Here is a 17,398-nt window from a genome sequence, read left to right on the forward strand (position 1 = left end):
CAATACTGTGTACCACATATTTTACTGCGTATGAAGCAATTCATTTAAATCAACAAGTGCTGTTTTACTAACCTGTATCACACTTTAATGGATGTGTCCTGATGATGTATATAAAGATTTATTTCATGATCACATCTACCTTCACCATCGCATGGTCATGTGACAAATGCGCCAGGATTAATGAATGCTCTTAATACAATATTGTTTAGGTGCAAGTTTTATGTAATACACATTATACTTTGCATGCTGTTAGGTAGGTTTTAATCACTGGAAGGTCTGGGGGACAAAGCCCCCCAATTGGGTTTCCACTGCTATTTATGGTTCTAAATTGTACAAATTTGTTTGTTTTGGTGAGCTGATGTCATGTCAAGTCAGTGGGATCAGCAGTGAACACCATCAAGGGCTTTCAGGCGGATCCCTGTAATATCATTAAGTAGGTTTATTTTGATTGTTCTCCAATATCTTATGAACAAACATCAACTGTCGATCACCAAGATGTATCTATTAAAATTATTTTCCTTGGGAATGGTTTCCTGTACACCAGGAAACCATTTACTATGCTGGGTGGTACCCATATAACCAAATTATGGCACCTGGTGGTGGGTAATTAAGCCATTCCAGTCGGACTGAGCCGGTGAAGGTTTACATCCAAGGTATGGTTGGGGTTATTGCTCACGTAATGCCACCCAGGGATGAGTGAGGCTGGTTACTCTCATCTTAAATGTCAGGACCAACTTGCCTAGCTCTGGGCTCCTGTGCTCATCATGGGGCAATGTAGGATTGGATGATGGATGAATGGATGGAAACGGAGGTCCATTAAAAAAACACCTCTAATCCGTGCGTCACCGTCGTTCTTATTTACCCTCGACAGAAAATGTGGAAAAGCTGTGTCAGATAAAGATGTAAGAAATTGGTTATTGGAAAACATTACAGTTTGTATCAATACTCTTGCCTTCACAAATGCACACAAGAAAGAACCACAGAATGAGCAAACAAGAACATGTCTCCGGCAGTGGCTTCCCTTCCTTATCAATTGCCTCACCAAACTCCACCCCACCACCCTTGTGAGTGCGTTGTGAGTCGGAGGCGTGGGTGGGTGGGGAGACTCTCTCCCACTTACCCATGGCTCACTCGCTGCTAGCAACCAGTCACTCACTGCTTAAATGGGAGCTATCGTACATATAATTTTACATGTTACTGCACCAGTACCATTCAATCACAGGCCAGATATGCCGAAAACTGATGTTCCAAACACAGATAATCAAGCTATCACTGTACGGGTAAAAGAGTAATCAGATTGGAGGGTATATCTGTCTAGAACCCAAGGAGATTCAGTCAGAACTCCTATACCTTCTAGTTCACACCATCCCAATATAGCTAACTGCCTACTGATCTCATGTAACCATCTGTATCCTATTAAAAGCTATGTCAGCATATCGTGTGTGTGTGTGTGTGTGTGTGTGTGTGTGTGTGTGTCTGACAAATTTCCTGCCCTTTTACCATGAACAGAGATTAACAAGATGTCAATAAATGTTCAAATAATTTAACTTGGCCAGAATATGTCACCTCTCCATCTTGAATGCAAAAATTTTACAATAAAACTAGAATAACATGCTAGTCACAAAGAAGTGCTATGTAAAGGATGCAGAGCTGTAGTACTGTCTTCTGCCACAAACCACACAATAAAACAATAATACAACAAATACAAACAACGACATAATAAACACTGAATAATCAGGAGAAGGAAAAAAAAAACTTCTTGGCACTTAGTACAAATAACACAATTACAAAGTGCACAATTACACAATACAAAAAATTATAGTAAACAAAATCATGAAAACACCAACATACAGTAAACATTTAAAAACAAAAACAATGCAATACTAAAAATAACAAATAAAAACATTCAAACGTGACATAGCAATATAATCAATCAGGGTAAAAGAAAACATAGGGCAAGTTAGGGTAAAAAGTAACACAGCCCTGCCATTCTTCAGCTGTTGCCTAATTTTGATAGTTTTTGATGTGGTGACAGGCCTACCTATACTCCATATTATGTGTATGCAGATTTGCCCAAGAGTGATTTAGTGCCAGGTTATGATCAAATGAAGAATATTTTTTGCTCATTTAACTTTTTGGGCATTTTTTCTTTTAAGTAATACTATTTCAGGTGCTTTGAATGCACTGCATTCATTCTACTTTCAGGTGACCAGTGACAGTTGCCCTTCAGAGCCAAACCAAGAGACAGGACCTGCCTGCTTTTGTAACTCCAGTATAGATATGTGGTTTTTTACCCCGGGTACAGACACCCCCAAAGAGATAATTAAAAACCTGTTATTTTATTGCAGCTAAAAGACAACATTATATATAATCATTCCTTTGTACAAAGGAAAAGGGGAAAAAGAAGTGTGTGATAATCATAGGGGCATTTGTCTTCTTAGTATAATAGGATAAGTGTATGGTAGGATACTTATTGACAGAGTTAGAGAAAGAACAAAGGAATTAGTTGGAGAAGAACAGGGAGGCTGTAGGAAGGGAAGAGGTTGTGTAGATCAGATATTCATTCTTAAATCTTTAGTGGAAAAGTTTCTAGAGAAGGAAAAGAAGTTGTATGCGGCTTTCATGGATTTGGAGAAAGCATATGACAGGGTGGATAGACAAGGATTGTGGAAAGTATTAAGAATATATGGAGTAGATGGGAAGTTGCTGAATGAAGAGTACGTATGACGGTGCTAAGGCTGCAGTGCGTGTGGATGGTGAACTAAGTGAATTTTTCTCTTTGAAGGTTGGGTTGAAACAGGGATGTATCATGTCTCCATGGTTGTTCAATCTGTACATGGATGGGGTAATAAAAGAGGTACAAGGTAGGGTAGTGGATGTTGGAGAGGCCCTGGTGAGAGAGGATAGTGTTTGGAAACTCCCTGTACTGCTGTTTGCAGATGGTACTGTGTTGCTGAGTGAAGACGAAGGGGAGCTGCAAGGCTTGGTGGATGAGTTTGGGAGTGTGTGTAAGAAACGGAATCTAAAGTGAATGCAGGGAAGAGTAAAGTGATGGTCTTTGAGAGAGGTGGTCAGTGAATGTACAGCGAGGCTGGATGGTGAGGAATTGGAAATGTGAGTACATTTAAGTACTTGGGTAGTGTGATGAGTAAGGATGGAGGTTTGGAGGGTGAAGTGCTTGAAAGGGTACAGCAGGGAAGAAAGGTTGCTGGTTCTTTGAAAGCAGTGATAAGAAACAGGGAAGTGACCATGGAAGTGTAAAAGTTACTACATGACAATATTGTGATACCAACTCTAACGTATGGAAGTGAAACTTGGACGTTGTTGGAAAGACACAAGTCAAGAGTGAGAGCAGTGGAAATGAGCTATTTAAGAGGAGCCTGTGGAGTCACATGAAGAGACAGGCTGACGAATGAGGATATAAAGGAGCGTTGTGGTGTGGATGTGATAGGAAGCGTTATGAGGAACACACTGAGGTGGTTTGGCCATGTGGAGAGGATGGAGGGTGAAAGACTGACGAAGAGAGTGTATGTGAGTGAGGTGGAGGGGGAAAGAGGGAGGGGGAGGCTGAGGATGAGATGGAGGGATGGGGTGGAGAGGTATATGAGAGAGGGGGGTGTGAGTTGGGGGCAGGGCAGTGAAATGGCGGGGGACAGGGTGACGTGGAGGCGTTTTGTTTGGGGCCACCCCAAATGGGATTGAGGCGTCTGGCAATAAATAGAGATAAAAGACAACAATGCAAAATATACAACAAAACAATAGTGTAAGGTCCACCAAAGCTTCACACTTAAGATAAACTTCATGGAAAGCATTACAATTATCTTTCTGAAGAAGCAGAAGTTCATGAATGCTTAAAAAATTTTGTTAGATTCGGATTTTCTTCTCTTAAATAGGCAAAACATTAGAAGAATGTGACGTTTGCACGAATCAGTCCTAACAATTAAGATACCAGTATATATAAAGGACAAGAAGGCACTCATAAAGTGCATACCTCTATCTGTGCAATTGCAGGATCATGATCTGCCCCTAAATATAATCAATTCTTTTTGGGGGGCCATGGTCCCCCCTTCCACAAAATTTTATTGAGATTCATTGAGAACTCTTGAAGACTGTGTGAACATACAAACAAGAAACACAAAAACAGGTGAATACATAATCTCCAACTTCGTTGGCGGAGGTACAGCCTTGATTTGTAACTGAAATCATGTACCTATAGTCTGGATGTATGCTGTCAATTTTTTTTAGTTTAATTATAGGTTATGTATGAATGTGTTGTACATATTATTAACGAAAATTCATTAGTTTTTGGAAGCTGTATTTCCATTAGTTTCAGCTTTTGTTATTTTTTTTTTTTACCACGAAAACAGATTTCACTTTCCCCAATAGCCGGGGTAAAAAAAAAAAAAAAAAAAAATCCACGTACTGTATTCTTTAAAATCGCAGCACTGACTGGTTATTTAATTTTAATTCATAGGTCATGTTTTAGGTTATGTACCCACTGCCATGTGATATCCAGTCTGCCAGTTTGCTTTGAAACAGGATCAGTGAAGCAAAGGCACATTGTTTTTATTTACCCCGATTGACTATTATAACCATGACAAGGAAAATATTTAAAGCTTCTTGGCACCTAAAACACACAACACAAATGGTCTTTTTTCTCAATATTTACACACAACACATCCTAAAACTTTGAAAATTCCATAAAACATAAAACACAATCAACCACAATAACTAAACAAAAACATTCACATAAGACATAACTGAACAAAAATCCATCCATCCATCCATTGCCAGACGCCATGTATCCCAAACGGGGTGGTCAAGGGCTTAGAGTTAATTGTTTTACAGTGAGGGGCACTAATCCTCCACCAACCCCACTTGACACGTAGGGATGCCAACAGCATCTGGTGTTCCCAGGCGGTCACCCATCCAAGTACTAACCAGACCCAACGTTGCTTAACTTCGCTGATCGGACGGGAAGCAGTGTACTCAACGTGGCACAAAAATCACCATAAGAAAATTATTTAAAGCTTCTTGGCACCAAATATTGAAAAATCAAGAAATTTCAACTTTAATGAAATGATATATAACTAAAAGATGCATGTACAAACACACAATAATTCTCACCAACCCGTAAATGCAAAACTGAACCTTGATAATTCTCACCTCTCTCTCTCACACAAAGCAAAACTATCCTTTATTAATCCTCACCTATCCACACACACAAAATGAACTAACCTCGTGATACTTCCAGCCTGGGAAACACACACACACACACTGCACTAACCTTATAATTCTCCTTAGCGCATCACCCAACACGATGACACCCGTATATTCGTGACCCATTTGATCTTGGCCACAACTGTCTGGCTTGGGGTCGATGGCAGCTTGGACAATGTCACTCTGAAAAAACGAACTTTACATTAGTTGTGAGTTGAGGCTTGTCTTATTATCTGTTCAGGTATAATTAATCAAAATCACAAAATCATTCAATTAAATTTCAGTCAATAAAAGCTCCATGAAAATCATACAAATAAATTTCAATCATAATAAACAAATCCACCATGAAAATCTTAAAAATAATACCCAGTCACCATAAAAAAAAAAAAAAAAAAAAAAAAATGAAAATCTATCAAAATTAAAAATCAATCATGAAATTCACTACTTCTATCAAACAAAATTCAGTCATTAAATTCATATATCCTATCATAAAAATCATGAAATCCAATCATAACAGTAGATATCAATCAAATATCACTCATGAATTCCCTATTCTCAATACAATAGTTTAATCACTTATAATGGCTCCTACATGCTTTCATGCATCAGCCCTGTCACCTAATGGTGGCTCTCCACACTAATCTCTGGCAGCCTCTCTATTTAGTTCCTTATCCCTGAGCTTCAGAGAACGGGGCGTGGCCATATACCTTTTGTACGCCCAGTGTCAACATTCAAATGGTCGTGCAGGGGCAGCCGAAAAGACCACCAAAAGGTTGATACGGGACAGTTCCACTGGGCGTGGCAGCCTCAACACAGACAAGGTCTTGCTAGCCTTCCTTCAGTACCTGAACTCCCCTCTCCCTGGGGTTAATAAGTCCCCCGCCCAACTGGCCACTGGGAGGCAGCTCCGGGATGGGGTGCCTACTGCCAGTGGCACCTGCAGGTTGATAGGCATTGGCACCATGCTCTGCAAAGGCACAAGAAACAGGTAGCCGAGACCCAAGAATGGCTGCACATCCTGACACCACCAGGGAATTAGTGCTGCTGTAGCCTGGAACAGACCTTCAAACTGTGGGATAGAACAGGCATTGTGTTGGAGGTTCTACACCACAGGCAATACACAGTGTGGCTATATGGTAGTGGCCGCCTCTCACACAGGAACAAATGGCACCTGTGGGTCAGTTGTACACCTCCCCCCCCCACAAACACACCTGGTGCACTCCCCACAGCCACCTGCACCACCCTCTGCCCCACCCGCCAACCCAACATCCATATCACAGTCTCTTATGCCACCCTTGGCTGCTCCAGGACGCCCATGACGGGTACCATAATGGTCCACTAGGTTAAATGACTCATGCAGTTGTCAAGTACTAAGTACCTGATAAGTTAGGCTAAGTATTTCCAGTACATACTGAGTACTACTGTGCCTGTATTATGATTTGGTTTGATTTGTGTTACACATACCATAGTATGTACCAATACCATACAGCTGTTGGTTACATTTTTGGGACTACTATGCCTCTATACAGTATGTCTTGCATGTGGCTTAAATATATTGGTATTAAACACATTGTGCCTCAATAATCTTTGCCACTTCTATCACACAGATTTACTATTCGTTATGTACCATTACTATTTATTTTGTGACATTAAGAATTGCTTTGCCCAAATGATTTATGCTCGTTACCATTATGTTTATTTCCTGTTTTTGTTATGTCAGATTGCCATCTCTCTTCAAGAGAAGCCATCTCGAGAGGGAGATGTAGGATGTGTGCCATTCGAGATGTTTGGTGGGCAGCGCTTGCATGTGCGAGCGTTTAAGTAACAGCTCATGGGGGCCAGTCCATTGCTACAGTCGTTCTATTTTATGAAGGCAGTTTGGGTGGTGCGATTTGGGACCTCACACTGTTAGCTCTGTTGTCACATCGCCGGCGACACACGTGTAATTATTTGTGTTCACCTCTCTCTCTCTCTCTCTCTCTCACTCTCCTATTTTAAGCTAGTAACTACTTATAAATGAATTTTAAACACTCTGTATAGATGAATTCAATATAAAAGCTATAGTATAGTATAAATCTCATAAGACTTGTCAGAGTTGCTTTTGCGACATTGTCAGGTGGTGACACGAGGGACGCCCTGCGTGAGCGGGTCATACTCGGTCAGTCTCCCGCCATGGAAGCTATAAAAAAAAAAAAAGCACCTATAGACTTTTACCTCAGAGGTGGTGTTGAAAAAAAGTCGAAAACAAGAGAGAAAATAAAGAAAATAAAATTAGTAGTTTCATTCATTCATTCATTCATTGCCAGACGCCATGTATCCCAGACGGGGTGCCCCACCCAAACTGCCTTCATAAAATAGAACGACTATAGTGGAATAAAGGGGCACACGCATCCCAAAGGTCTGCTTCCCCTACAACTAATTAGCTAGCAACTAAACATTAACACAAAGTATTTGTATTCTGCCACTGATCAACACAAAATATGCTGCAAAATTTTTGCTAATTCTGCCACTGATCTACAGGAAATAGGCTTCAAAACTGAATATCTCCATCTAAAAGATAATGAACACTATTGATTTTTCAGAACTGAGTTTTTAATGCATTGTCAAGTGTAATAAGCATCACATCACTATGGAAGATGTGTAGTAGTAGTAATAGTAGTAGTTGTTCCCTGGGCAGTCTGGCAGAACTGCCCTGAGTCCCTAAGGAAGGCCACGGCTGAGACCGGGCTTTTCCACAGAGATCTCAAGGAGTGTATGTTGCATTGTTGATGCATGCGATTGTGTGCAATGTGCTTAATTGTATGGGGTGCTGTGTTGCATCATGGACTGGCATCAGCAACTGAGTCATCCAGCCTCTTCTGATAAGAGGGCTGGATGATGCCCACATCTCAGCCTGGCCAGGTGGACCCTGTCCTCACAAGGGAGGTAGCATTCAGAAGGGTGGATGTCAGGAGGTCGTACATGCAACTGTGTGTTGTCTGAGTGACTGAATGGAGCGGCAAGTGATCTGAGTATGGATATGCTTCTGGAAGCTGGTCTGAGTCGGGCGAGATTACAGTACTTGTGTATGATATCGTGTGCTGGGTGTTGTTTTGATGTTCCTTGGTGTGTGTGGTCGTGCTGCCACGTAATGTACAGGATGATGTGGGTGTGTGTGGACTGCGACAAGAATTTCGGTGCCTCTCATGTCTAGATGATCTTTGAGGACTTTGGTTTCTTGGTGTAGGTGGTCTGTGGGTGTAGTAGTTGTGCAGCCTGTGATTATTTTGAGGGCCTTGTTCTGTATGGTCTGTAGTGTGTTGTAGTGCATTTTAGTGAGGTTAGAAGCCCAACCAGGGCTTGCATAATTCATCACTGAATGCATATATTGTTTGTATATTGTGGTGGAGGTGGTTGTGTCCAGAAGTTGTATGGGCAAGTGACCTTAAGGTGTTAATTTATCATTAACCCCTAGGCGCCGGTTCACGTCATAAGATCTGCAGTCGACAGATGACGGTTCACGTCACATGACGTTCTCCTTTTCCGCAGGCGTTTGAACTTCTTAGCATGCCAAATTGACTCAAAGTATTGTCATGGCCTGTCTGGTGTGAGGGGTGATGCTGGCTAGCAGTGGCGTGGGGTGGGGGTGGGGGTGGGGGTGGGGGAGGGGAGGGAGGGCGGCCCAGCTGTGAGGAGCGAAGCGTGGCGGAGGGTGGTGGGAGGCCCGAATAGAGAGTGTGTGGCCTTGAAAGCCGGCAACAAAGTAAGTACACGCTTTTTATGTGTTTTTTGTCGTTATGATTGATTTATAATGGGAAAAAAAAATATTTTAGGGAAAATAAAAATTCCAAAAAATAGCCCGGTTCTGGGACGTGGATAGGTTGATCCACCCCTGGCTCCTACAGGTTAATGTTTGTGATATGTTGTTCAACTGACATTTATGTACGTTACACCAAGTACTGTGTGTGTGTGTGTGTGTGTTCTTACCTAATTGCATCTTTACAGGAATGAGTCAAGCTCGTACTGTCCCGTGTCTTAAACCATATTTATCGTACATATCCTTAAATTTGTGAATTGTTTTGGCACACACTATTTCATTCGGTAGTGCATTGATCAATTGCTCTGTTTGGGAAACTGAATTTCCTTACGTCTTTATCACCTCTCTTCTTATGCAATTTTTTGCAGTGTCCTCTTGCTGATGCTTCTCCATATGTTAAGTAATCATTTATGTCTATTTTCTCCTTTCCTGATATGCATTTATACAGCATTATCATGTCACCTCTTTTCCTTCTCTCCTGTAGTGTTGGTAGATTCAGTTTATTTAGTCTTTCTTCGTAGCTTAGGTCCCTTAAGCTTGGTATCCATCTTGTAGCGACCCTTTGAACTTTTTCAATCTTGTCTATGTGCTTTTTGAGATGAGGACTCCAGACTACTGATGCATATTCCAGGGTTGGTCTAATGAATGATGTTATTATCCTTCTTAGCATGTCTTCATTTATGTATGTGAATGCTATTCTCATATTTGCAAGCAGTGTATACATGTTCCGTACCTTCTCGCTGATGTGGTCAGCCGGAGATAGTCTGTTATTGATAATCACACCTAGGTCTTTCTCTCTTTCTGATGTGTATAGGGTTTTATTTCCTAACTTATAATCCCAATCAGGTCTTTTTCCACTTTTACCAAACTTGATTACATGACACTTGTCCACATTGAATTCCATTTGCCATGTACTACTCCATTCATGAAGTTTATTTAATTCTTCTTGTAGCTCTTTACAAGAGTCTGTGTTAGTAATTCTCCTTTGTATTTTTGCATCATCTGCAAACACATTTAGATAGCTCTCATTTCCAGTGTTACTGTTTATATCATTTATATACACTAAAAACATGATTGGTGCCAGCACTGAACCCTGTGGTACTCCACTAGTCACTTCTTTCCATGATGAGTAGTTTCCTCTTAGTACTGTCCTCATTTCTCTTTTTATGAGAAAGTCTTGCATCCAACAAAACAGTTTGCCTCGAATTCCTCCTTGATGGTACAGTTTCCATAAAAGTCTTTGGTGTGGTACTGTGTCAAAAGCTTTCTTGAAATCTAAATAGATACTGTCCACCCATCCTTCCCTTTCCTGTATTGTGTTTGTTACTCTGTCACAGTAGCTCCACAGATTAGTAACACATGATTTTCCTTTTCTGAAATCAAACTGTCTTTCTGTTATCATACTGTGTTCTTCTAGATGATTTACCCAAGCTTTTCTTATAAGTTTTTCTAATACCTTGCTTACAACACTGGTCAGTGATACTGGTCGGTAGTTGAGTGGATTTTGTCTATTTCCTTTCTTGAATAAGGGGACAATATTTGCTTTTTTCCAAATATCAGGTAGTTTACCTTGACTCAAGGATTTCTTGAAAATTAAAAATAATGGTTTACTTAACTCCTTTGCACATTCTCGTAATACCCAACATGAAATTTCATCAGGACCACTTGCTTTTCCTCTGTCTAATCTACTTAACTCCTCCTGTATTAGTTTTTCTGCTATTTGTATATCTGGTATTATGTGTGGACATGCGTGTTCCACATAGTCCCTCTCAAAATTTTTTCTTCTGTAAAAACTAATTGGAAATTCTTATTTAGTGCTTCACAAATATCTTTCTCTTGTGTATAAGTGATTCCCTCGTCCGTAATGGATTGTATTATATCTTTTACTTTAGTTTTGTTTCTGATATAGCTGTAAAACAGCTTTGGTTGATCACTACTTTTATTTATTATATCCTCCTCAAACTGTTTTTGGGCTTCCCTCCTTATTCTTGTATAGTCGTTTCTTGCCTGTTTGTAATTATTGTACGCCCTTTCACTATTGTGTCTTCTGTATCTATTCCACAACAAATCTCTTCTTTCTTTTGATTTTTTACATTCTGTATTGAACCATTTCTGTATTTTCTTATCTGCTTCTTTGTGCTTTGGGATGTACTTCTGGACTCCTATTTCATAATATTCACAAAATTTTTTATATACAGCATTTAAATCTTGTCCTCTAAGCTCATTTTCCCAATCAACTTCTAAGAAATACTTCTTTAGGTCTTGATAATTTCCCTTTTTATAGTTTAGGCTCTTTTTGTAAGTATCATTGCTGTTTACTATGTCATATGCTATCCTGAAGTTATAATTTAGTACTGCATGATCGCTTTTGCCGAGTGGAGGGTGATATATTAAACTGTCAGTATCATTTTCTTGCCTTGTATATATTAGATCTAGCACTGAAGGTACATCAAGTCCTCTTTTTCTGGTGGTTTCCCTCACATGTTGCATTAAGAAAAACTCTTGTACGAGATCCAGGAGCTTTTGGTCCCAACAGCTTTCTTGGCTATTTATATCTAGAGTATTCCAATTTATATTTGTATTGAAGTCCCCAGTTAGTATAATTCTTTCCGATTTCTCTTCCATTTTATGTAGCAATGATCTTATACTCTGAATTGTACTCTCTGCCAGGTCCTCATATTCGTCTCTTTCCCATGTGTTTGATCTGGGTGGCATGTACAAATTGGCTACAATTACTTTACCTTCAGATGTGTCGATCTCTACTGCAATCAGTTCTACTTGTGATGGTATATCTAGTTTTATTTCCTTGACTTTCAGATTTTTCTTAGTTAATATTATAATTCCTCCTCCTTTTTTTAAATCTCTCTCTCTTCTCCATATACTGAATTCCTCTAAGTTTAGTATGTCATTTGATATCCTTGGTATTAATTTTGTTTCAGTTAGGCATATTATTTGTGGTTCATTTTCTCTGACATAATCATTCATCTCTAGTAATTTAGATACCATTCCATCCACATTTGAGTATATCAACTTTATCATCTTGTTTATATACTTGTCATGACATGGTTCTACTACCTTCCTCCTTTTTCTTCCATCCTGTTTGTGTACCACTTTCGTACCTGCAATCCTATTACTTTGTAAAAAAAATTTCTTCTTGTTCTCTTCTGAGCTTCCATCATTTTTTGTTTTTGCTTCCTCCATTTTCTCTTTCAGTAATTCCAGTTCCTCTTGTGTTAGGCATCTTTTTATCCATACATTTTTGAACTCCTCTTTTTCCTTAAGATTCTTTGCATTTTTTAGTATCTCTTCCAAAGTGTTTACACTCTGGAAAGTCACTTTTAGAGGTCTTGTCTTGCTTTCCCTAACCTTTTGTGTTCCTCTATGTCTTTACTACAGATTTCCTCTGATACTTCTTTCAGTAAGCTCATTACATTTGCCATCTCCTTTTTGTCTCTTGTGATCTTGTTTTTAACTTCATCCTCTTCTATACCAGTGATTACTATTGATTTGTTTATCTCTACTGAATCTCTGACTAACTTTGGATTGTTTTGGATTATTCTTTTCACCTCCTTTTTACTGCTTTTTTCCTCCACCCTTGTTTCTAAGTCTTTCTTTACTTTCACCATTTCTGCATACGTGGATTCTACATCATTTTTGTCGCTTTGCACAGCTTCATTTACTTGTGTTATTTTCTCCTCAATATCACTGCTCTGGTCAATAAGACTGATAACTTGCCTAATTGTCTCTGTGTCATTTTTGAACTCTTCCATAACACTCTCGTGATTGACTACTGTACTTGCCATTTCACTAGTTTTCTTCCTAAGTGTACTCAATTCCACGGTTAGTTCACTGATGGTTGTGTCTTTCTTATTGGCCTCCCTTCCTAGTTTTTCTATTTCTTCCTTTTGCATGTGCATCTGCTTCTTTATTTCATCAATTTCATTTTTGAAAGCCATTTCTAGTTTGTTTACACGTTCAACCAGTCTATTGTGGGTCTCTACTTCAACCACTTCTTGGTAGAAATCATCATTTTGCTTTTTACCTTTATCCCTTTTCTTTTCCAAATTTGTTTTACTGAAGTATGTATCCATTTTGCAATACTTAAAGTGCAAAGCACATACTTACAATCTCCGTCTTGTTGTAAACAAACCTCAGAGATGACTCAGCGTATTCTTTCGTCTTGGTTCTATTTCCTGTTTTTACAAGTCTTGTTGAAACTTATTATTTTTTTCCTTTTTATAATGAACAATCATTTAGTCAAACCTGGTACTGAGCTTGACTCATACAAAGATACTATTTAGGTAATGCCACTGGCCGTGATGATTTGATACGGAGCGCCGGTGTCACACGTCCACCTAGATTGAATCCCTGTGTGTGTGTGTGTGTGTGTTCTTACCTAACTGTATCTTTACAGGAATGGAGTCAAGCTCGTACTGTCCCATGTCTTAAACCATATTTATCGTACATATTCTTAAATTTGTGAATTGTTTTGGCACACACTATTTCATTCGGTAGTGCATTCCATTGATCAATTGCTCTGTTTGGGAAACTGAATTTCCTTACGTCTTTATCACCTCTCTTCTTATGCAGTTTTTTGCAGTGTCCTCTTGCTGATGCTTTCCCATACGTACTTATATAGCATTATCATGTCACCTCTTTTCCTTCTCTCCTGTAGTGTTGGTAGATTCAGTTTATTTAGTCCTTCTTCGTAGCTTAGGTCCCTTAAGCTTGGTATCCATCTTGTAGTGGCCCTTTGAACTTTTTCAATCTTGTCTATGTGTTTTTTTAGATGAGGCCTCCAGACTACTGATGCATATTCCAGGGTTGGTCTAATGAATGATGTTATTATCCTTCTTAGCATGTCTTCATTTATGTATGTGAATGCTATTCTCATATTTGAAAGCAGCGTATACATGTTCCATACCTTCTCGCTGATGTGGTCAGCCGGAAATAGTCTGTTATTGATAATCACACCTAGGTCCTTCTCCCTTTCTGATGTGTATAGGGTTTTATTTCCTAACTTATAATCCCAATCAGGTCTTTTTCCACTTTTACCAAACTTGATTACATGACATTTGTCCACATTGAATTCCATTTGCCATGTATTACTCCATTCATGAAGTTTATTTAATTCTTCTTGTAGCTCTTTACAAGAGTCTGTGTTAGTAATTCTCCTTTGTATTTTTGCATCATCTGCAAACATATTCAGATAACTCTCATTTCCAGTGTTACTGTTTATATCATTTATATACACTAAAAACATGATTGGTACCAGCACTGAACCCTGTGGTACTCCACTAGTCACTTCTTTACATGATGAGTAGTTTCCTTTTAGTACTGTTCTCATTTCTCTTTTTATGAGAAAATCTTGCATCCAACAAAACAGTTTGCCTCGAATTCCTCCTTGATGGTACAGTTTCCATAAAAGTCTTTGGTGTGGTACTGTGTCAAAAGCTTTCTTGAAATCTAAATAGATACTGTCCACCCATCCTTCTCTTTCCTGTATTGTGTTTGTTACTCTGTCATAGTAGCTCCACAGATTAGTAACACATGATTTTCCTTTTCTGAAACCAAACTGTCTTTCTGTTATCATACTGCGTTCTTCTAGATGATTTACCCAAGCTTTTCTTATAAGCTTTTCTAATACCTTGCTTACAACACTGGTCAGTGATACTGTTCGGTAGCTGAGTGGATTTTGTCTATTTCCTTTCTTGAATAAGGGGACAATATTTGCTTTCTTCCAAATATCAGGTAGTTTACCCTGACTCAAGGATTTCCTGAAAATTAAAAATAATGGTTTACTTAACTCCTTTGCACATTCTCGTAGTACCCAACATGAAATTTCATCAGGACCACTTGCTTTTCCTCTGTCTAATTTACTTAACTCCACCTGTATTAGTTTTTCTGCTATTTGTATATCTGGTAGTATGTGTGGACATGCATGTTCCACATAGTCCATCTCAAAATTTTTTTGTTCTGTAAAAAACAATTGGAAAATCTTATTTAGGGCTTCACAAATATCTTTCTCTTGTGTATAAGTGATTCCCTCTTGCGTATTGTATCTTTTACTTTGGTTTTGCTCCTGATGTAGCTGTAAAACAGCTTTGGTTGATCACTACTTCTATTTATTATATCCTCCTCAAACTGTTTTTGGGCTTCCCTCCTTATTCTTGTATAATCGTTTCTTTTCATCCATTCATTGCCAGACGCCATGTATCCCAAACGGGGTGGCCAATGGCTTAGAGTTAATTGTTTTACAGGGAGGGGCACTAACCCTCCACCAACCCCACTTGACACGTAGGGATGCCAACAGCATCTGGTGTTCCCAGGCCATCACCCATCCAAGTACTAACCAGACCCAACGTTGCTTAACTTCGCTGATCGGACGGGAAGCGGTGTACTCAACGTGGTATGAATCGTTTCTTGCCTGTTTGTAATTATTATACGCCCTTTCACTCTCTCTCGTGTGTGTGTGTGTGCATGTGTGTGTGTGTGTGTGTGTGTGCATGTGTGCGTGTGTGTGTGTGTGTGTGTGTGTGTGTGTGTGTGTGTGTGTGTGTGTGTGTGTTCTGCTGTCCAGTTTGTGAGAAGAGTCACTGTAGATTTGCCTGGGGCTATATTGAGTTTGGTTATGGTGAACCATGTTTTTAGTGTGCTAAGGTAAGGCTGGAGGATGTGTGTGGCTGTGTTTGCATTTCTGTGTGTACATATAAGTGTTGTGTCGTCTGCATAGGAAACTATGTGTATCTGTGTTGAGTGTTAGGGAGCTGGCTTAACCAACACGAATAAAGATCATTGTAATTTATAAAACGGCAAGGAGTAATAAGCTGAACAAATTACTATGGAAGAGGCATCAGGGAGCTTTACAAACTACAATAAGGACCACAGACTCACCTTTCTATCCCATGGTCAACGCTTGACGACTGGCATGGATGGTGGAGTGTTGGGTGTACAGGATTATTTGGAGGATCACACGGAGCCAGGCACCGGATACCCACCTCCCCAACCACACCCCCTCTGGCCACCGCTGGTACCCACTCCACTCCTTCTCCACCTCGTTAGTCCTAGGTCATGCAGCCTTCAGGCAGCCAGCCAGGGTCAAGCAGGCAGAGGTGTTGTCAGCCCTGCCCCATGGATCACGCAGGGGTTTAGCCACACTGCACCTGCATCCACACTGCAAAATAATTGAGACAATGCTACAGTTAATATCAACACCCAACACTGCAAAAAACAAACACTACAACAAAAATCATCCCTACTCCACACTGCCAAGAAAATGATACAACAAATATCACTGCCCCACACATACATAGAGACTGTAAAGAAAAATTATTAACACTATAGTCTGACAGATCGAAACGTAGGGTTTTGGTGGAGTCACCCCCTCCCTGCACTGTTGCCACGTTTCCGAGCTGACCTCTCCATCAGCGATGACCTTGACACTGTTTCCCTCTTGTGATCTCCGTTTTTCTAATACCCCCTATACCCCTGCCACCAACACCCCCTATACCCCTACCCCCAACAACACCCCCATCAACAACACCCGCTATACCTCCACCACCAACACCTCCTATAAATATAGACCCCCACCATCAACACCTGTATAATAATTAGCCGTTGATAATTGCTATACTTTTATTGAGAGCATACATTCTACCCTATTGCTCAAACTCCCTAATCTTACAATCCCATCTGTCTTAATCCTTCCCACTGCCTTCGTTCCTAAATCCCTTAATTGATCTATTTTTAACCTAAGTGTCCCCACACCTTTTAAACCATTTACCTCTCTGTCACTATTCTCCACCATATGTATCAACTTGTATTATATTGTGTATAGAACTTTCATACTGTATGCTGTACTACTGTATAATGTATAAGAATACCCACTGTTTAGTGGAAATAAAGTTTTATTATTATTATTATTATTATTATTATTTCTCTCTCTCTCTCTCGCTAGATTTTGTTATGTGTCATCCATGGTTTTTTACTTCCATTTTTATGTATGGATTATAATTTTGACTTTATTTCCGCACCACCCTTGAGGTAAAAGTCACGGCGCGTTTTTTTTATAGAGGTTTCCCCAATAGGCCTAAATCCTGTAGGGGGTTGATGACCTCCCACAGCGTACACACAAACACGTGTCGCGTGAGTGTTGCCACCCCAGAGCTGTTTGATATATTTATTTTAATTATGAAAGGATCGCCTCTTCCCACTTTTATCCCTTCAAATTTTCTTGCAATTATACTTGCTAAATTAATTAGCAATGTTAGAAGTGTTGGGGAAGTAAATAATAATTAGAATATTTTTAGAGCAACACTGCCAAATTTTTATGCCACGTTTCTCTATTATCGTATAATATAGTATGCAGAATAGTTTTATTCT

At 39.6% G+C, this 17,398-nt stretch overlaps 1 protein-coding gene and 2 pseudogenes across 1 annotated transcript in view; all 3 read right to left on the bottom strand.

The window, feature by feature from the left end:
- Positions 1 to 6,489, bottom strand: part of Cont (Contactin) — a 187,067-nt gene extending 180,578 nt beyond the window's left edge. The window contains exons 1-3 of the mRNA XM_080283189.1: positions 6,432 to 6,489; positions 6,066 to 6,271; positions 5,288 to 5,403 (exon numbers count right to left, since the gene is read on the bottom strand). Of these exons, the coding sequence (XP_080139315.1) occupies positions 5,288 to 5,403; positions 6,066 to 6,271; positions 6,432 to 6,489 (380 nt within the window). The remainder of the gene's footprint in view (positions 1 to 5,287; positions 5,404 to 6,065; positions 6,272 to 6,431) is intronic.
- LOC145413585 (5S ribosomal RNA) lies at positions 4,893 to 5,011 on the bottom strand (annotated as a pseudogene).
- Positions 6,490 to 15,320: 8,831 nt separating the features above from the next.
- Positions 15,321 to 15,440, bottom strand: LOC145413587 (5S ribosomal RNA; annotated as a pseudogene).
- Positions 15,441 to 17,398: the final 1,958 nt, after the last annotated feature.

This window comes from Coenobita brevimanus, chromosome 96, assembly GCF_032717465.1.
Source record: "Coenobita brevimanus isolate Jiangsu-jjx chromosome 96, ASM3271746v2, whole genome shotgun sequence".
NCBI lineage: Eukaryota > Metazoa > Arthropoda > Malacostraca > Decapoda > Coenobitidae > Coenobita > Coenobita brevimanus.